At 39.4% G+C, this 21,808-nt stretch overlaps 1 protein-coding gene across 1 annotated transcript in view; it reads right to left on the bottom strand.

The window, feature by feature from the left end:
- Nucleotides 1-21,808, bottom strand: part of cacna1db (calcium channel, voltage-dependent, L type, alpha 1D subunit, b) — an 82,349-nt gene that overhangs the window by 6,760 nt on the left and 53,781 nt on the right. The window contains exons 32-43 of the mRNA XM_081348116.1: nt 19,738-19,897; nt 18,870-18,997; nt 18,653-18,749; nt 17,864-17,966; nt 17,674-17,775; nt 16,787-16,917; nt 13,466-13,585; nt 10,291-10,568; nt 7,514-7,660; nt 7,306-7,436; nt 6,435-6,532; nt 1,954-2,241 (exon numbers count right to left, since the gene is read on the bottom strand). Coding sequence (XP_081204242.1) covers nt 1,954-2,241; nt 6,435-6,532; nt 7,306-7,436; nt 7,514-7,660; nt 10,291-10,568; nt 13,466-13,585; nt 16,787-16,917; nt 17,674-17,775; nt 17,864-17,966; nt 18,653-18,749; nt 18,870-18,997; nt 19,738-19,897 — 1,783 coding nt within the window. The remainder of the gene's footprint in view (nt 1-1,953; nt 2,242-6,434; nt 6,533-7,305; nt 7,437-7,513; nt 7,661-10,290; nt 10,569-13,465; nt 13,586-16,786; nt 16,918-17,673; nt 17,776-17,863; nt 17,967-18,652; nt 18,750-18,869; nt 18,998-19,737; nt 19,898-21,808) is intronic.

The following is a 21,808-nucleotide window of genomic DNA, read 5'->3' as shown; positions in this document are numbered from 1 at the left end:
TTGACTTGACTTGACTTGACTTAATGGAGGTATTTAAATGTGATTACACATGCATATGTACCCATAGGTTTCTATGGTTATCCCAGCATTGTTGTGTCTGCTGTTCCTTTTCATAGTGTAATTTTCATAATATCTTCAAATTATATTCCTGCAAAGATGATAAAAAATTTACTTGCAATTGCGATTTTATTCACGCTGCTAGGCGTAAATCGTAAATCACGTCTCAAATACGAGAAAATGAACATGTGGTTCCCAGACCACGTCTCAATGAGAAAGAGGTCTGACGTTAGCCAGGCTAGTCCAGCATCAAAACATGAGGGGGATTGTGTTTTAGACCAGACATGGATTGGCGCATGAGTCCAACCTGAACGCATTGCTAATAAAATGATCATGGCAGAAGAACATGAGAACTTTATTTTGTCTGTTCTCTCTGTATCATTTCAATGCGCCTTTATTATGTTTTATGCATTAGCAGTTAGATGACGTTTCACAAAAGCTCTAGTGCGGACGGAGAGAGTTTCGAAATGACGTAGCCTCAGGGTTCCAGCCCCAGTTAAACACACCTTACCCAGCTAATCAAGATCTCCAGGTTTACTAGAACTTCCAGTTGAGTTGTTTTGGGGCAGGTAGGAGCTAAACTCTGGCCCTCCAGGAGCAGGTTTGAACATTAAAGACAAAAGGGGCTTTTGCACAGGGTAGTTCTAGGGAACTCAGTTATAGGTACTAGCCACCAGGGTGGTTCCCTGAGAAGGAATGGTTCCCATAGGAAACCATAGTTCCCATAGGGTTTCCTAGGAACTCTGAAGTGACGTAAGCTGTGCTTGTTGTGACTTATTTTGACGGCGCTGAGAACGCCAGAGCCTGAGCAAACACTGCTCACATTCTCTGTGTTCATTAGTTTACGATCTGTCTAACAGTCCTGTCTAATACAATATTAGATAGAACTGTTACACATAGAAAGTAGACAGTAATGAAGAGTTATTAGCGTATGCCGTGTGTTTGTGTTTGATGTCCAGTGTTGCTGAGCAGAAATACATAATCATATTTCTCTTGGTCTCCTCAAAGTCGCGTTGGATTTTCTCCTCAGCGTAAAGGTTAAGAGGTCCATCTATCAGTGTTTTACATGTTCGTAGAGTTAGTTTGTGGAGTAAATATATAGGCTATAATCTGTGTGTTTATATAGCTTTTTTTTTTTAATGGCGGGTGCTGGTGTTTCGCGTGCGTTCGGCCAATCAGCGAACACTAACGTCTCGGATAGTTCATATAGTACTTTAGACTCTGAAGTAGGAGTAAATTAGTTCCTCCAAAAGGCGTTCATAGGACTAAAATCGTTCCTAGTTCATGCGGTGCGAACAGTGAATTGCAACCAACAGTTTGAAGCTCAAAAAAGTGAATCCATCCATCATAAACGAAATCCACAGGGTCCGGGGGGTTAATAAAGGCCTTCTGAAGCAAAGCGATGAGTTTGTGTAAGAAAAATATTCATATTTAAAACTTTATAAAGTAAAACAACTAGCTTCCGGCTAAACGAACATACGGATTCGACTGAAGTCTAAAGCGCAACTTCTGCGAGTAATGCGACGCACTGCTAGTATTTACTCTACGGCCATGATGCTCTACGCTACTTCTGACGCAACCGGTAAGTTGCGCTTTAGGCAAGAAGACTAAGAAGACTGCATATGTTAGTGTAGCCGGAAGCTAGAATTTTACTTTGTAACATGTTAAATATTAATATTTTGCTTCAAACTGTTGGTTGTAATTCACTGCCATTATCAAGCTTGGAAGACCCAGGACATTTTTTAATATAACTCCGACTGTATTCGTCTGAAAGAAGAAAGTCACATACACCTAGGATGACTTGAGGATGAGTAAACCATGGGCTGATTTTTATTTTAAGTGAACTATCCCTTTAAGACAAACAGGACAAAACACACGTGTAATGAAGTCTCTCACCGCTTCCACCAGACTGTGAGCGCTGCTGCGCTGCTGCAGGTGATGGCCACTCAACCGGGGGGGAACCTTCAAGAGGGAGGGGGTGGGGGGACGCGTGGACCAATCAGAGCCGTGCTGGGAATTCCAGAAGCTCCTGTGAACCAATCCGGGAGTGCTGCTGGCGCTGGGCGTGGCCTGAGGCAGGGGCGTGTAGGGAGGGGGCGTGGCCGGGGGCGTGACCCACGAGCGGATGGAGCGGGTCGGAGAAAGTCGCGATCGACTCGATTCTTGTCCGGTCGCCGTCTTCACCTGTGGAACCGCGAGGACAAATATTAAGTACATAATAAATAATGAATAAAGCTGCTGTGCTGATGGTGGGTGACCAACACTTGAGAGCAACCCTCCAATATCAACACTTCTGTACACACATCTGTTTTAAAAAAAAGTATGGGTAACACTTTACAGTAAGGTTCATTAGTTAATAACTACATGCACTAACAATGATCAATACATTTGTTACTGTATTTGTTCTTCTTTGTTAATGTTAGTTAATATAATAACAGCTGTTCATTGTTTGTTCATGTTAGTTCACAGTGCATTAACTAATGTTAACAAATACAACTTTTGATTTTAATATTTGATTTAATAATGTATTAGTAAATGTTGAAATTAACATTAACAAAGATGAATAAATTCTGTAGAAGTATTGTTCATTCTTAGTTCATGTTAACTAATGTAGTTAACTAATGTAACCTTATTGTAAAGTGTTAATGCGTAAATTAATAATGAGAATACATTAAGCTTCTCTGAGATATTGGTTGACCAACACTTGAGAGCAACCTTCCAATTTCAACACTTTACATACGTCTGTTTTGAAAAAAAAGTATGTAAACGTGTAAATGAACATGTAGGTTCATAGATGAGTTTGTGTTTGAGTGAGAATTCATATCATTTGAACAATATCACTGAATGCATTTTGTGCCAAAGCATGTTGACCAACACTTGAGAGCAACCTTCCAATTTCAACACTTCACACACATCCAGGGTCTGAAATTAACACCCGCCAAACGCGGGTAGAAATCAACTGTGGCGGGAAACGCTGTCAAATCACAAGCTAATTTGGCGTGTTACATGTTTACTCACTTTGCTGGGGAAGTTCGTGTAAACCAGATCTGCGCAGATTTAGTGCAAATTGTAAACTCGTGAGTCATGATATATTAAATACAGCGTATTGCGCAAAATCTGCTCATATCTGGCTCACTTGAACACACACGTCACTACGCAACAAATAACGGCGCGCTTGTTCATTTGCATTGAAGCAAAAGCGAAGATTAAAAAGCATTTGGTGAACAGAAAAGACATTGGCTGAATCCAAAATCGACCCCTAAACCCTCAATCACTATTTCCTACGTTAGTCCACTAATACTGTTCACTTGAAGGAGTGAATGAAAACGAGTGAGCGAATTCGGACAGATGTTGAACGTACATCGGTTGTACACTCGTTATTGCAGTGCATTGTGGGACTGAATAAGTGCACTCAATAACGTCCACTATGGTTCCGGACACCACTACAAATGGCTGCCCCCTCAAATAATGCGCTATGTGAGGGTATAGGGGGCGATTTCGGATTCAGCCATTGTTATTTTCCAACATCCAACATTTTTTTGATGTACTTAATTGATCTGTCCATCTAAAACACATTTTTTGGTGATGAGGATGAAAGAGGAAGGGAGGAGATGCTGGATGACGGGATTTTGTTTGAATTGTTTGGATTTTGTCCCGTCACCGTCTTCACCTGTTGAACCGTGAGGATAAATAATAAATAATGAGTAAAGCTGCTGTGAGATGTTGGGTGACCAACACTTGAGAGCAACCCTCCAATTTCAACATTTTACACACTTTTGTGATGTGAGTTTGCTCTAAACGTGTTTACTGTAATGCACGTTCAGTTAGTGCAGCAGATTAGTAAAAAATCGTTCACTTTGGTATAGAAGCATGAAATTTGGCACAGATACTCTCTAAGGGCCACTATTTTGGAAAAAGGCGTTGGCCACTCAAAAATTCAATATTTTGAGTGTGCTATTCAATGCTTATTATATCAATTATTCAAACAGTGATCCAAGCATAAAATTTGATACAAATATACTCTCTAAAGGACATGTTAATAGAAAAAGATGCTTGTCCCTCAAAAATTCAAGATGGCCGCCATTTTTAAAGATGACCACTGTTCCTGTCGAATATTAAGGTGAGACATGGCAGGCAAAAACCATTGATTGGTTCAATGGTTGCCATCTTGAATTTTTGAGGGACAAGCACCGTTTTCCAAAAAAAACATTCTGAAGAGAGTATTTTCACAAAATGTTATGCCTACATCACTGTTTGAACGATTGACATAATGAGCATTTGACAGAAATAGCGGCCATCTTGAAAAAATGGCCGCCATGTTGAATTTTTGGATGGCCAGCGCCTTTTTCCCAAAGAGTGACCCTTAGAGAGTATCTGTGCCAAATTTCATGCTTCTATACCAATTTGAACGATTCTCTTGAAATATGCCATTAATCTGCTGCACTAAGTAGAGGATTGTTCACTAGGACACATTTCTCAATACTTTTTCAAAACTCTTCACATGGTTCTCCTTAACAACTTTCAGCATCACACAGCAATACATTTCATATCCAAAATGCACAAAAACACTTCATACGTCACAAGTCAACTCATTCTTCCACAACAAAGGTTTCATCCAACAAACACACAATCAATGAGCAAAACACTAAACAAACACTAACAACAGGCAGAATTATACAATTACTTTTGTAAAATTTCTTTACAAAACAAGAATGATATAATAATTCACTGCAGTTTATGCTATGTTTACATTATGCACAAAATTATTTCCAAGTTTCCACTTTTGTATAGATGGTAATGAGACTAAAACACTTCATTATGAGGTGTTCAGCTTCATCTAATTGTTAGATAGTATTTAATTTAGAGCAGAATATATTTCAACATGGTTTTACTGTAGAAATGTAGCAAATTGCTGTCTTAGTTTTGTTTGTATTATGATCACTGTGTGAAGAGATTTGAAAAAGTGACCAAAGTATTGATAAACGAACCTTAGCGAATGTAAAAACTGTAATGTCACCTGTCATCCTTCAGACACTTCTACCATTGTTCTTAATCTATTATGTTGGTGATCGAGACGGTCTATATGATATGCTATGAAATGATATATGATATTGTGACCCTGGATCACAAAACCAGTCACGAGTCGCACGGGTATATTTGTGGCAAAAGCCAACAATACATTGTATGGGTCAAAATTATCGAATTTTCTTTTATGCCAAAAATCATTAGGATATTAAGTAAAGATCATGTTCCATGAAGATATTTTTGTAAATTTCCTTCCTTAAATATATCAAAATTTTATTTGTGTGAGTGAATGCAGCACAATCGCGAACATAAATGGACAATTTTAAAGGAGATTTTCTCAACGTTTCGATTTTTTTGCACCCTCAGATTCCAGATTTTCAAATAGTTGTATATCGGCCAAATATTGTTCTATCCTAACTGACCATACATCAATGGAAATTTTATTTATTCAGCAGATGATGTATAAATCTCAATTTAAAATAATTGACCCATAAGACTATATGCTATGATATGATATGATATGATATGATATGATATGATATGATATGATATGATATGCCATGCTATGATATGCTATGCTATGCTATGATATGCTATGCTATAATATGCTATGATATGTTATGATATGTTATGCTATGCTATGCTATGTTATGCTATGCTATGCTATGATATAATATGCTATGATATGCTATGCTATGATATGCTATGATATGAAATGCTATGATATGAAATGCTATGATATGAAATGCTATGCTATGATATGTTATGCTATGATATGCTATGATATGATAAGCTATGATATGCTTATGATATGATATGCTATGCTATGATATGATATATGATATGATATGATGTGCTATGCTATGATATGCTATGATATGTTATGATATGTTATGATATGTTATGCTATACTATGATATGAAATGCTATGATATGATATGAAATGAAATGCTATGCTATGATATGCTATGATATGATATGATATGCTATGCTATGCTATGCTATGATGTGCTATGCTATGCTATGATATGCTATGATATGATGTGCTATGCTATGCTATGATATGCTATGATATGTTATGATATGTTATGCTATGCTATGATGTGCTATGCTATGCTATGATATGCTATGATATGATGTGCTATGCTATGCTATGATATGCTATGATATGAAATGATATGTTATGCTATGCTATGATATGATATGAAATGAAATGCTATGCTATGATATGCTATGATATGGTATATGATATGATATGATAGGATATGATATGATATGCTATGATGTGTTATGTTATGATATGATATGATATTTGACAGCAGTAATGTCATGTCTGGTTTTGCGATGATCACCTGATGCTGTGGCGGTAGACCTGTGGGATGCAGGGGAATCTCATCTTGACTGTTTTGTTTGCGCAGACACTCGAAATTGAAAGCGGTCTTGTGAGAGGCTGTGTGAAAGAATGCACATACATCATTATATGCGCATTTATTACAGTGGAGGAACGTTCAATAAACTAACAACAAAGATTGTAGCTGTTGCAAGTCTTTGCCCAGAAGTCTAAACATGAACATTGTTCAAAATTCTCTAATAATCTCCAACAAACAAACAGCTAAACTAATGCTAGCTCTCAGATAAACTAATGCTAGCTCTCAGATAAACTAATGCTAGCTCTCAGTTAAACTAATGCTAGCTCTCAGCTAAACTAATGCTAGCACTCAGCTAAACTAATGCTAGCTCTCAGCTAAACTAATGCTAGCTCTCAGTTAAACTAATGCTAGCTCTCAGCTAAACTAATGCTAGCTCTCAGTTAAACTAATGCTAGCTCTCAGCTAAACTAATGCTAGCTCTCAGCTAAACTAATGCTAGCTCTCAGTTAAACTAATGCTAGCTCTCAGCTAAACTAATGCTAGCACTCAGCTAAACTAATGCTAGCTCTCAGCTAAACTAATGCTAGCTCTCAGCTAAACTAATGCTAGCACTCAGCTAAACTAATGCTAGCTCTCAGCTAAACTAATGCTAGCTCTCAGCTAAACTAATGCTAGCTCTCAGTTAAACTAATGCTAGCTCTCAGCTAAACTAATGCTAGCTCTCAGCTAAACTAATGCTAGCTCTCAGCTAAACTAATGCTAGCTCTCAGCTAAACTAATGCTAGCTCTCAGCTAAAAGCAGTTTGAAAGCCACTATTAAGAGAGTATTATTTGTTTTCTTGTAATATCTCACATTGTCGTTTTGATGACCTCTGAGACTGCTGGGATATGAGCTGCTCATCATCGTCACAGACACATTCACACACATCCAGTTGTCGAACTGCCGAACAGTCACTCAAAGTGTCCTGAAAGTCTTTGTACGACCTGGCAAGAGAATCAAAGAGATAAAGATATTTTGATATTATAGATTATACACATTCTGAAGAGTTTTCAAGCGATACCTGTCTCTAGCCAGCATGAAGTCTTCCTCATGAAGCTCGTCTCCGCTGTAATACTCCGTAACAGAGTTTCGGTCTTCATCGCTGATGTCAGCATGACTGGGGTTTTGCACGTGGATAGTCGGATATCCGACAGCACTAGAGCAAGGCCTGCAAGACACGGGGGGGGGGGGGGGGGCGCGGGGGGGGGGGCTCACTTTAAGTTCTTCGATACTAGATCAAAAACTACTAGCCTAACTGATAAAGTTCAAGCATTATTAAAAACAAGTGAACAGTCAGTAATAAAATATGAACAAATACTAGCAGTTGTATTCAGGTCCAGAAATCAATAATTAGGCCTAAATGTAAAATAACACTATTTGTTCAATGTAGAAATTCAATATAGTTTCATCTTTGTTAAAGCTGTATTTTGTTGTTTTATTAACATTAATGACACAAACAGCAGGAATATAAGGCTGCAGTCACTTTAAGACCGAAAAAAAAAAACTGTCGAACATCCGGATTCTTTCTCAAATGTTCACTTATGACAGAACCAGGAGAACACTTGCCGAGGCGGGTATTTAGACGGGTATTTATTTTGTGTTTATGTGTCCGTTCAAGGACAAGAATCAGTTCGGTGAGCGCTATCTGAAACGTGCCTCTCTCTCTCTCACTCTCTCTCTCTCTCTCAAATTGTTTGAATATGTAAATTTGCAAGACAAAATTTTCCCTCTATGATGGTTTAATTTAGCAGTTATTCCGCGAATCGCATGCGTACCGAACCGTGGGGCCCTCATTTGTTCTTGTTCCAGAAGTGTTTCACTCAGATATACCACACAATAGGCCAAGGTTGCATGTTATCAGGCATAACTGATAACAAAGTTGTTGAATACAACCCCAAGATTCCTGGCTGATCTTGCGTGGTGTGGTTGGATTTTTTGGGAATATTTTGAATAAATATAAACAGCAAAGACATTTTTGGCTCACATTTACCAACTGCAAGCCAAGTCAAGTCAAGTCACCTTCATTTAGGGCCCTTTCACACCTACCTTGTTTAGACTTTTTAGTTTAGTCCGAATCAAAATTACAGGTGTGAACCCTCCCCTGGACCCGATCCGGACCAAACAGACGAAATTTGGTCAGACGAAAAGAGAAAGTCTCGGTCCGGATCAAACTGAACAAAGTTTTGGTTCGTTTCTAGTGCGAAAGCATTTGCTGTATGGTTCGGACTTTCAGACCGTTTACAGGAGGTTCCGGTGGCTAGCCTGGAGTATAGCTGGAGCTGCAGGGAGTAATGCTGTAATAATAACAGTATAGACGAATCCGGCGAAACTACCGGAAGTAAGCGGGCGCCATTACTGAGCTGTTGCTGGGTAGCGTTGCGCCATTGCCTCCTATTGGTTTGGTTGCGTCCACTGGAATAAACAGCCCGCGATTTACGACTGTCACTAACGTTACATCTACAACTTTACTATTCTTCCTCTGCAGAGTTATTTGAACAGTATAAGTGTTGTTAATGGTCTGTGAAAATCGGACAGGTCCTTTAAGAACTAATTTATCATCTGGTAGAGTGTGCATTATTTGACCAACCCATATAGGCTACGGAGCTTAGATAATTTTTTTGACCCTCTATCAGTGACCTGTAGTTGGCATTTTGTTGATCATCGGATGCCAGGCTAAGGAGAAAATACTCTTAAATACCTTTAAAACAACCGAAGGGGCGCGTTGGGGCAGTAGTAGCATTACTGTATTTGCTTGACTGTGACTCTGAGAACCAACAACGCTAGCAGTTAGCTGTACCTTACCCTTTCCTTTTGAAATGTGAAAATGAGATAAATAATGGTCACAGAATAAAAACATGAATTCGTTTATTTGATATCATTAATTTATTTATTGTTGCCAAATGGACAGGTCTTTTAATAGTTTCCTCGTTAGCTTGCCTAGCTAGCTACCATAGTTATTGCCAAGCTATTTTCATAAATAATCTGTAAGATCGTTTGTACCTTCATCTGTGACTGGAGGCCACTGTCTAACATCATCAACCCAACAAGTCATATACTGCCTGGCTGTAGCTGTCATCGAGGGTGCGTTTGCGTTATCACGGAGGTTTGTTTACATACTAGTAACAGCTCAGTAATGGCGTCGCCACAAGATGGCAGCCTACACAGAACGCTCGTCGGATTCGTCTATAGCGGCAACGATATGCGTCTGTTCATTCATTCTCGTCAGAGTTACCCGCCGAACTGACAACACGCTGACGTCAGACGCACGTCCGTTTACAAACCAATCAACGTCATGATGCAGCCCACATAGATGATGACGACAGGACGCAAGTGTGTCATGTAACGTTCTTTAGTGCGCTTGCATAATTTGCAATGTGAAACCAAACCAAAACTAACAGAATGCATAAAATGTATCTAAACACGAACTTTGGTGCGGACCTCGGTGCGACTCTCAGCTGTGAAAACGCCATTATACAGCGCTATTAACAATACAGATTGTTTCAAAGCAGCTTTACAGTGATAATAGGAAATTAAAGTAACAGAGATTATTTTGGCTTCACAGCAGCTCTAGAATAAAGTTATTGTTATAGTTTTTGACTGATTCACTTCCATCGCAAAGATCATTAATTAACTTAGGGTCTGCTTACAGGACACCGTTTAACTGAAAACAGAAAGCTTTTAATGCGTTCTGGCCGTTCATTTGCACGACAACTGTGTTTGGTGAGTTGGGGGGTGTAAGCCCAGATTTTCTTTGTTTTTGTTTCCCTGTGGCGATCCTGTGGTCATGTGACCTCTCACCTCTTGGAGTGAGTCCTGAGCTGTGTTTCTCCATCACTCCTGAGGTTGAGGTAGGAGCTGAGAGAGGACACCAGGCCCCTGGAGGGCCGACTGTGCCAGCCGTTGGTGAAGACGGCGCCCGCCGGCACGCTGGCACTGTTGATATTAGAGTTGGACGATCTGGTGTCTGACTGGCAGTAAAGAGGGAGCGGGAGCTGCAAAGGACGCTGGGTAACGCTGGTGCCGTACTGATCTCCACTCGCATGATTGACCAGACTCCCAATCACAACTCCATTCCTCTGCAAATACACACGACAGATTCAGGATCAAACAAATACAGGATTCCCATCGATTCCTTACTTTTTCATTCAATCAAATTCATTAATCTTTTAATTATATACACTGACTTATTTGATATATGTAGACATCATTTAATTTGATTTCAAATATTATTTTTCAAGGTTTTTGGTGTTGTTTTAAACATAAAACCCAAGTTATATATTATAATTATTTTAAGTATCCATTTTATGCTCATTTACAAGATCATAACTTTATTTTTGTGGTCTGCTAGAATACATTTACACCATTTAAAGTAAAAAAAACATACTGTACATTTCTGCAGCGCCTCTTTCTACCCTCCGCCTGAAACGCTTTGTTTTAGTTCCTGTCTCTTTAAAGCTCCGCCTTTCTGAAAAGCCCAGTCTGCTCTGATTGGTCAGCTGGCCCAGATTGGTCAGCTGGCCCAGTCTGCTGTGATTGGTCAACTGGCCCAGTCTGCTGTGATTGGTCATCTGGCCCAGTCTGCTGTGATTGGTCAACTGGCCCAGTCTGCTGTGATTGGTCAACTGGCCCAGTCTGCTGTGATTGGTCAACTGGCCCAGTCTGCTGTGATTGGTCAACTGGCCCAGTCTGCTCTAATTGGTCAACTGGCCCAGTCTGCTCTAATTGGTCAACTGGCCCAGTCTGCTGTGATTGGTCAGCTGGCCCAGTCTGCTGTGATTGGTCAGCTGGCCCAGTCTGCTGTGATTGGTCAACCATTTAGAGTATGTGTCGGAAACAAAACACCCCTTTTTCTCTTCTTTTTTTCTTATGTGCTGAAGGGCCGCTGTGCCTTGGTGAAACGTGAAGAGCTCTTTTCCAAAACGCCATAAACCTAAAAAGCTGCCTCAAAGATCCACCAAAAGTAATGATTATGAATATGTAAAATATTGCAATAAGACATTTTAATTGTTTATTAATTTCTGTGTCGGCTGCAAAGATGAAGTTGACGATAGGCTATAATGACTCGCGATCTTCGCAGTAGGCTGTGAACGCAACGGAGAAATGCACATTTATGAGGCTACATAGTTTTATTTTGTTTTGGATGGTTTTGTTTAGAACCAGCTTTCTGTAAATATATTTCACATTTTTTAGGCCTGTGAGGCGAGTAGGCTACGGTTCGGTTCATGATGATATAATCTCCAGTTCAAGCACCGGCACCTTGTGTTGTGATTGCTAGCCTATATTTATATTTAATTTTAACGTATTAAATGCAGGAAATTGGTTAATGAAAAATTTATTAAAATTAAGATACAATTAATACAAAACGAAATTCATTTTAAAGAAAGGCTTTGTGCTTTTTGTTTTGAGGTCTCTGTGAAAGTTTGAAAGTCTTTAGTCTTTTTGCCGCTTTCAGAGCACTCGCGTCCATAATGGAGAACTGTCACGTAATATTGTTTTTTCCTCCATAAAATAAAAGACAAAATACTTTTTTTAAAAGACAAACCATCAATTTTTTTGGGGGGGGGGGGGGGGGGGGGTGATGGATGGATTTATAGCGTTTTGGGGAAAAAATTGATGGATTTATAGCGTTTTGAAAATATATATATATTTTTTTTTTACTTTGAATTTATCATCAACTATATTGTTGTTTGATTTAATAATCACTGTTGTAAAAGGTGCCTAGTTCCGGTTTTTTTTTTTTTTTTTTTTTTTGTAAGTGGAAAAAGATAGGGGCTTCCTCAGATTCTGTTTATAGCTCCTTTATTGTTTCTTCTATAGCCTACAATAATAGGTCAAATGCAGCAAGTCAAAAGACCAACTGGACCTTCTTTGCCAGTTTGCACACATTTCTTTGAAGGATGGCAAAAATATCGTCTGAATATCGATATCGAGATATTGGAAAAAAATATCGAGATATTCATTTTTGTCAATATCTCCCACCCCTAGCGTGAAGTATGTAAGTTTACGGCACAGACTCTTTAAAATACGTCCAAAAGTTTTACACACTGGTCTGTTATTGTTGGGACATCAACGTTACATTTTCAGAAGTTTGTCAGCCCATTAAATTTAGTTTGATTAGATTTACGCTTAAAACAAGACAAATACTACTTGCCAATGGAATAAGAAAAAAAAATGTTAAACAAGACTAAAGAAATGTTGATTGAATGATTCCATTCAATTGGTTATGATGAATAATGAAGATGCTTAAAATAAAAAATTTAAATAACTAAAAGTCTTCTGGTCCAGTTCTGTTACAGTTTTTTTATTTGTTTCCACTAGAAATCTAAACGAATTCAAGATTTATCAAGAATAATAAGAGCATAAGAAAAAGAGTATAACCATTCTATAATCTCTTTCAGTTATTTAGTGACGTCTTGGGCATTTTACCCCATATATATTATGTACACATATTTTGATACTTTTATGTTGCTTTTGAAAAAGGTATATATTTTATTAGTTCACAAATTCCCTTGGAATCAAATCCGAGACGTTTGGTTTGCAAGTGCAATGCTCTACTATTTAATAGAGCTGCACAATTCTGGTTAAACTGAGAATCACTGTTTCAAACAGAGATCACAATTCTCCCACAATTCTAACCAGACAACTAAACAAAATAACATGTAATTTACTAGAGGTTCTGGCAAAATGTTCATTTAAAATGTGTAATCAATCTGAAGTAAAAATTAACGTAGCGTAATGATGTAATTGATACAATTGTTATTATTTGATGTAGTATTTTTATATATAGTTCTGTGAACACAGATCTGATGTTCCGGTGTGATTTTGTCAAAGTTTTAACAGACACTGGCGAATCGTTGTTGATCAGGAATGAGCGAGTGGGAGTTTGAATCGATTTCGCAAATCTTTTAACGATTAATCGTCCAGCTCTGCTATTGAAGTCAGATGTGCGCTGATAAACTCTGAATCGCTTTACCCCGTAGATCTCTTCCTCCTCGTGAAGGTTCCTGATGTCTACGAGTCCTTCGTCCTGGAGATCACATGATATGGCTCGACGGATCTCCGGCCCGATATCATGCAGTGTGCGCAGACCCGCCTGCAGAAGAGTCACATGTTTAACATTACCATGATACAGGACAAGTTTGTACAGAATTATGTCCACATGAGTATCTCCATGTCTGTGGGGAGCGTTTAATGAAAGCACTTTTTACTTCCCACTCATCAGCCTCTTTTATTTTTTAGCATAATTGCAATTAGCTTTTTATGGACGCTTGTTTCTGCCACAAACTAAAAAAGGTAATCGCGATCTCACAATTTGGACTTTATGGGCCCTATCTTGAACCCAGCGCAACTGACTTTGTACAGCGACGCATGTATCATTCCTATTTTGCACCCGCGCACAGCGGACTTTTTCCTCCACAGACGCACGTCGGTAAATTAGGGAATGAACTTGCGCTCCCGGGGACGGTTCAGCGAAAAAAGGAGGCGTGATCCGGCGCAAACGTTCTCTGATGCTATTTTGCAGTTCCAGAAAACAATTCCGACCAGGAGAAACCTCGTCTAAAGTCAGTGGCGCGTTCAGATGCTATTTTAAGGGCGCATGCTTGGCCATAATCAATGTAGCGTGTGCACAACGCGCATACACTTTGCTTCTCTCATCTACACAGAAGCAGCAGTTCACATTTTTGCAAATCATACATAATTACAAGGAAAAATATTCCACACGAGGGAAATCATTGTTGTGTCCATGAAGATGTGGAAAAATAGGCATAAATCTAGCTTACACATTTACCCAAATTATCATACGCCTGTTTAACCGAAGCTAATCTGGGTGTGTTTCTCCATCCCCAACGTCACTTCTCTGTGTTTTACGGCCCTGACAAGAACGTCGGTCTCCTCGGCTGTGAACCGCTCCTGGCAAATCCGCCGTTATAATAGCAATCCGCCATGGAACAAGCACGCCTGCTCTTAAAGGGAATGTGAGATGACGCTCTGATTGGTTTATTTCACGTTACGCCCAAACCACACCTATAAGTAAAGAAGCGACTTCAGACCAACACATTTTAGATTTGCGTCGGGCGCAAGAGTCATTTATCCCGCCGGTATAATGAAAACACTACATGAGTGTGTGTGTGTGTGTGTGTGTGTGTGTGTGTGTGTGTGATGGGTAGGTTTAGGGGTCGGGTTAGTGTAAGGGAATAGAATATACAGTTTGTACAGTATAAACACCATTATGTCTATGGAAAGTCCCCATAAAAAATGAAAACACTACATGAGTGTGTGTGTGTGTGTGTGTTTAGCCCCTTTCACACAGCGCATTGAACCCGGGAAATTACCGGCAAATTGATTCGCGCTTGATACTTGCGTTTCAGATCGTTAAAATAGGGCCCAATAACTTGCATTTCCGAGTTTATAACTCACAATTATGACTTTATTCTCAGAACTGTGAGATATACAGTAAGCTGGGAATTGTCTGTTATGAAGTCTCAAACTCGCAATTGCTTGAAGAAAGTCAGAATTGTGAGATTAAAAAGTCGCAATTATCTTTTTTTATTGCGTGGTGGAAACAAGCTTCCATAGTTGTTAAAGGAATAGTTCACTTCAAAATGAAAATTCTGTCATAATTAACTCACTCTCAAGTTGTTTCAAACCTGTATGTATTTATTTATTCTGCTGAACACAAAAGAAGGAAATACTAGGAAAAAACAAATACCATGGAAGTCAATGGGGTTCATGAACTGTCTGGTTACAGACATTCTTCAAAATATCTTCTTTTGTGTTCAGCAGAAGAGAGAAACTCATACAGGTTTGAAACGACTTGAGAGTGAGTAAATGACGACAGAATTGGCATTTTGAAGTGAACTATCCCTTTAAGGCAAAATATCAGACTTTCAATATTTGTGGTAATCATAGAAAGAAAAGAAAATGATCTACATCAGTATTGCATCATTCATTAAATCATCTTCTGCTGTATGTTCAGTTACTGAGAAATCTACTCAGGAGCCACATCAGTCCAGCAGGATCTAGTGTTTCACACACACACACACACACACACACACACACACACACACACACACACACACACACACACACACACACACACACACACACACACACACACACACCCCTTCAGTAAAGCAGGTGTGAAGTGTTAAGTGTGTGTTCACCTGTAGGGCGGAGGTGGTGTTCACACACACACACACACACACACACACACACACACACACACACACACACACACACACACACACACACACACACACACACACACACACACACACCTTCAGTAAAGCAGGTGTGAAGTGTTAAGTGTGTGTTCACCTGTAGAGCGGAGGTGGTGTTCACACACACACACACACACACACACACACACACACACACACCTTCAGTAAAGCAGGTGTGAAGTGTTAAGTGTGTGTTCACCTGTAGAGCGGAGGTGGTGTTCACACACACACACACACACACACACACACACACACACACACACACACACACACACCTTCAGGAAAGCAAGTGTTAAGTGTGTGTTCACCTGTAGAGCGGAGGTGGTGTTCACACACACACACACACACACACACACACACACACACACACACACACACACACACACACACACACACACACACACACACACACACACACACACACACACACACACCTTCAGTAAAGCAGGTGTGAAGTGTTAAGTGTGTGTTCACCTGTAGAGCGGAGGTGGTGTTCACACACACACACACACACACACACACACACACACACACACCTTCAGCAAAGGTGTGAAGTGTTAAGTGTGTGTTCACCTGTAGAGCGGAGGTGGTGTTCACACACACACACACACACACACACACACACACACACCTTCAGGAAAGCAAGTGTTAAGTGTGTGTTCACCTGTAGAGCGGAGGTGGTGTTCACACACACACACACACACACACACACACACACACACACACACACACACACACACACACACACACACACACACACACACACACACACACACACACACACACACACACACACCTTCAGTAAAGCAGGTGTGAAGTGTTAAGTGTGTGTTCACCTGTAGAGCGGAGGTGGTGTTCACACACACACACACACACACACACACACACACACACACACACACACCTTCAGTAAAGCAGGTGTGAAGTGTTAAGTGTGTGTTCACCTGTAGAGCGGAGGTGGTGTTCACACACACACACACACACACACACACACACACACACACACACACACACACACACACACACACACACACACCTTCAGCAAAGGTGTGAAGTGTTAAGTGTGTGTTCACCTGTAGAGCGGAGGTGGTGTTGAACAGCGGCTTGCCTCCCACAAGCCCTTCCTCCTTACGCTTCCTGAACTTCCTGAAGTAATCTTGAATCAGGAAAGTGGCGTAGAACTTCCCAACAGTGATCTCATCATCTAAACACACACACACACATCTATGTACTTACACCAAAACAACTAATTGTTAGGTATAATGTGGTATTTGTGTTGATGTTGCGCTGCTCTTGAGGTCAGACACGGGTGATGTTAGCACAGGTCTGGTGGTATGGTAGATTTAAGGGTGGGATAAGAGGTCAACTGAGCAATTATAGATGTGATTACAGTAATTAAGAACAGGTTAGGCGATATATAAAATATCATTAACCTGATCTAAATACAATGTGAGTCTTTGAGATGATGTATATATTTATATTGGTGTTTCTACAACTACAGTACAGGCACTTTAAGTCCCAGTAGCGAAATTTTAGATTTATTTTAAAAATGTTATCATCTGATGCTTCATAAATATAAACGTAGTGTCACACATTGACATGAAAAATAATGAATGAATAATGGTTTAATGTAAAATTATGGCGCATTTATAGGTCTTAACACCATTTTTGCTCATGTTTTACACCTGCGGTCTCAATACTGAGATCCTTAAATTAGCTCATTCTTTTACAATATGACATTATTTCAAATTAATGAGTTTCATAAACATATTACTTTACACAATCTTAAAGTTCTTTTTGTTTTGTTTAATGATTGTTTATACAGTAATTTATATTACTGTTGAATACGTGTAAATTTGGTGCTTATAGTCAAAACTGACGTATCAGACCTGCTAGCTGCCAGTTATCTGCAATATTAGTGAGACAAACGTGTGTGTGTGTGTGTGTGTGTGTGTGTGACCTCCAGCAGGTGGCACCACTTGGTCCAGCAGTTTCATGCTCGTTCTCTTCCAGATCTTCTTGATGACGGCTCGTAACTCCTCGTTGGCTTGTTCCAGATTGCCTGAGAGACACACACACACACACACACACACTCGTGAGTAAGATCACACATTCACACCAGCACAGACGTGTGAAAGTCTCCGCTCCACCTTCAGTCTTGATCTTCAGAGCCGTTCTGACCAGAGCGAACAGGGTGGCGTTGAACATGACCGTCCCGTCACTGTTCAGTGGCATATTCATGGCGACCAACCTCTGGACACAGAATGTGTGTTTATATTTACACCTCATATTCATATTCATATTCATATTATAACCTTGTGTTAACAGTATTAAACATATGACAGGCTCATAAACGGTCCCACCAGGATCTCACACGACTTTTTTCAGATTTTTTGAGGCCTAAAATTCCTGAATTTGCAGACTTTGACGGAAAGTAGTAGCGATCATGATGTAAATGATTCGTGTTAGTGACAGTAGGACTGTAATTATAATTTTGAGCATAATTACTGAATTTGTGCTAATCAATAGTGACACTCACATACTCATTATTTTGCTGAAAATATTTTGATGATAATCTTGTGGAAAATACAGAATTGAGTTCGACACAACACCCCCTGAATGAATCATGATTTCAGATTTTTACAATTTAACAATTGTATCATTGTCTATTGTTGCAATATTGATTATCAGTGATTGGATTCACTTGAAGAATTAAAAAAGTGCATTTGCAGGAAAATAATGCACTTAATTCAAGCTAAATTACTGGTGAAATCAGGCCTTATTAGGACTGGCAAATATACACATCAAAATACATTACATTCAGTGTTTAATAGTATCAGAAATCTGATAAAAAAACATTGAGTGTGTGTGTGTGTGTGTGTGTGTGTGTGTGTGTGTGTGTGTGTGTGTGTGTGTGTGTGTGTGTGTGTATGCAATACCTTGCAGGCCACTCTATGAGGACACAGTTTGCCAAAGCCCAGCGGCGGCTGAATTCTGCGCAGCAGCGTCACCACATCTAAATGTTTGATACGGCCCCTGATAAACACACACACACACACACACACACACACACACACACACACACACACACTGTTTTCACTGTAAAAAAAAAACATACAGAGTGAACTAGAAGTACAACATCTTTTGCATATATACTTGGCCTCGGGATCATATTCCGACCAGATCCTCTTGAATTCGTCTAAATGATGCGGTCCAAGAATCGACCAATCACGCGTCAGGTAGTCGAAGTTGTCCATGATGACAGCAACAAACAAATTAATGATCTGAGAGAGGGGAACAGTAATAAAACTGAGCAATATCATTTGGGTCAAATAACAAAATAAAAACTGTTAGAAAGAAAACAGTTCAGAGAGATGTTAAAGAGAAAAAGACAATAACAACACATGATTATTAGAGACTGAATATGCTTAAAGACGCCCTGTTCTGCCCTTTCACAAACTCTTGATGTTGTTTCAGGCTCTACTAGAACAGGTTTTCCTGCTTGAATGTTGATTATTTTCCTCATATTCTCCATTGTTGCGGCTCCTCTCTTCCCAGTCTGTCAGTAACGCTCTGTTTACTTCCTGTCTCTATGAAGCCCCTCCTCCTGAAAAGCACACTGTGCTCTGATTGGTCGGCTGGAGCGGTGTGTTGTGATTGGTCAAGAGCTTCAAGTGTGTTTGGGAAATGTCCCGCCCCTTACCATAACCGCCAGTTTAACACACTACTGACTAACTCAAACAGGCCCCGCCCCTTTATTCTGCGCATGAATTATTATAATGAGGAATATTGTGGCGTGTTCCCGGAGGAAACTCAAGACTACAGTGGAGGTGTTTCAGGAGTTCAGGAACACTGACTCTGATATAGAGAAAAACTGGAGCTTTTCATGATCACACAACATCACACACTAAACACAGATAGAGGAAAGCATCACAGGTCCTCTTTAAGAACAGTAATTATGGCATTTTCTGAGGTATTGACCAAACGCTAAACACATGTTAAAGCTGAAATATGAGAGTATTACCAGGAAAGCACAGAGCATGTAGAAGCTGATGAAGTAGAGGATGGCGAAGGAGCTGCCGCAGGTCTTCTCTTCTCCAGGGTTATAGTCCGACTCAGAGTCACACAGTTTCCCAGGCAAACACGCCAACATGATCTGCTGCCACGCTTCACCCGTCGCACACCTGACACACACACACACACGGGGAAACACAATCACACACAATCACAAACACATTAATACTACAGTTAATGGCTAATTCATTTATTCAGACGGTTGATGCTAGCCACTGGCTTCTATAGTAGGAAAAATACTATGTAAGTCAACAGCTCCTTCAACTGTCTGGTTACAAACATTCTCCAAAATATATATATATATTTGTGTTCAACAGAAGAAAGAAACTTGAACAATTTGAGGGGAAGTAAATGATGACAAAAATTTCATTTTTGGGTGAACTGTCCCTTTAAAGGTCCCATGACATGCTACTTTTTGTAGGCTTTAATATAGGCCTTAGTGGTCCCTAGTACTGTATCTGAAATCTCTTTCCAAAAATTCAGTCTCGGTGCAGAATTATAGCCACTATAAGCCAGTCCCAGAATGAGCTTCCTTCAGACAGGCCGTTTCGGTGTCTGTAGCTTTAAATGTTAATGAGGAGGAGAAAGGCGGCGTAAGGTGGAGGGTGGGTGTGGCCTTGACCATCTGCGGCAACGGTAGACCATGCATGTTTACATTGGATATATTGCAATGGCACGGAGACACGCAGTCGTTCAAGTATTTCAGTTTGACCCAGAATCTGATCCGGATGGAGAAGCAACGGATGAAGAAGTTGCAACTCAGCAGCTCCAGCGGGACGTTTCCGAATGGTTAGTTTAAAATACTATGTCTGGACTTTATTCGGATGGTTTAGTTATTATCATGTAGCTAACGCTAACCTAGGGGTGGGCGATATGGCAAAAATATAATATCACGATTTTTTTCAGGAAAATCACGATTAACGATTTTATCACGATTCTTTTTATGTTGGTTGTACTATTTTGTGATTGAGCATTACAGCCAATCTAATGTCCATATTCTAAAAAAAAAATGCCTTAGGTAACAAAATAAAAAAAAATAAAAAAATGGTGGACAGGGGCAAAGATAAAAATATTTGTCATTATTTTCTTTATTAAATATTAAGATTAAAGATACACATTACACATAAACAACTTAATATAAAAATTAAATAGGCTAACAGTGCTTTATGTTTTCAGCTACAGTAGGTGTATTTAACAGTAGCATTGCAGAAAGTAAATGAACAAATATGAAAATAAAACAGAACAGACTTCACTATATAAATTATACATTGATACTAAAGCTACTATTAAAGTTATCAGTGAAGAGCAGTGAGTGATTTTCTCTTTGCATTTTGTTGTTTTATTAACATTAAAGGGATAGTTCTCCTAAAAATTCAAATTATCATAATTTACTCTCTCAAGTTGTTTTAAACTCGAATAAGTTTCTTTCTTCTGTTGAAAATAAAAGTTATTTTTGAAGAATGTGGGTAACCAAACAGTTGATGTACCCCAGTGACTTCCATAGTATATTTTTCTCCTATGGAAGTCAATGGGGACCAGCTACTGTTTGGATAGCTAGCCACATTCTTTAAAATATGAATATTAGAAAAATATTAGAATATATTAGAAGGAAATTAATACAGGTTTGGAACAACATTAGAGTGCGTAAATGATGAGATATTTTTGGGTGAACTATCCCTTTAAAGACAAGCGGCAGCGTGTCTGTTTACTATTACTACTGTCTCTTTAAGAGTTGCGCGCGACGCGTTTAATATACACGCATTTGACAAGCAGATTTTCTCTCAGTTTTCTCAAGTTTACTTTCAGTTTAGACATAACCGACTTTGTTTATGTAAACCTTTGTGTGTATTTAACAGTATAAGCACAATAAGTGTCGAAAGATAACTTAACTAGTCCAGTATCCAGGCGCTGGTAGACAGGCGTTGTGCATGTGTGTGAGCTTCACATGTAGGCTACGCGCTGAGAAATGCATGCGTTAGAACAGCGCATCAGCACGCTAATTAAATGTTTAACCGACAAGG

This window comes from Scardinius erythrophthalmus, assembly GCF_964197995.2.
Source record: "Scardinius erythrophthalmus genome assembly, chromosome: 20".
Taxonomy (NCBI): domain Eukaryota; kingdom Metazoa; phylum Chordata; class Actinopteri; order Cypriniformes; family Leuciscidae; genus Scardinius; species Scardinius erythrophthalmus.
This window is presented reverse-complemented; position numbering and strand designations above follow the sequence as displayed.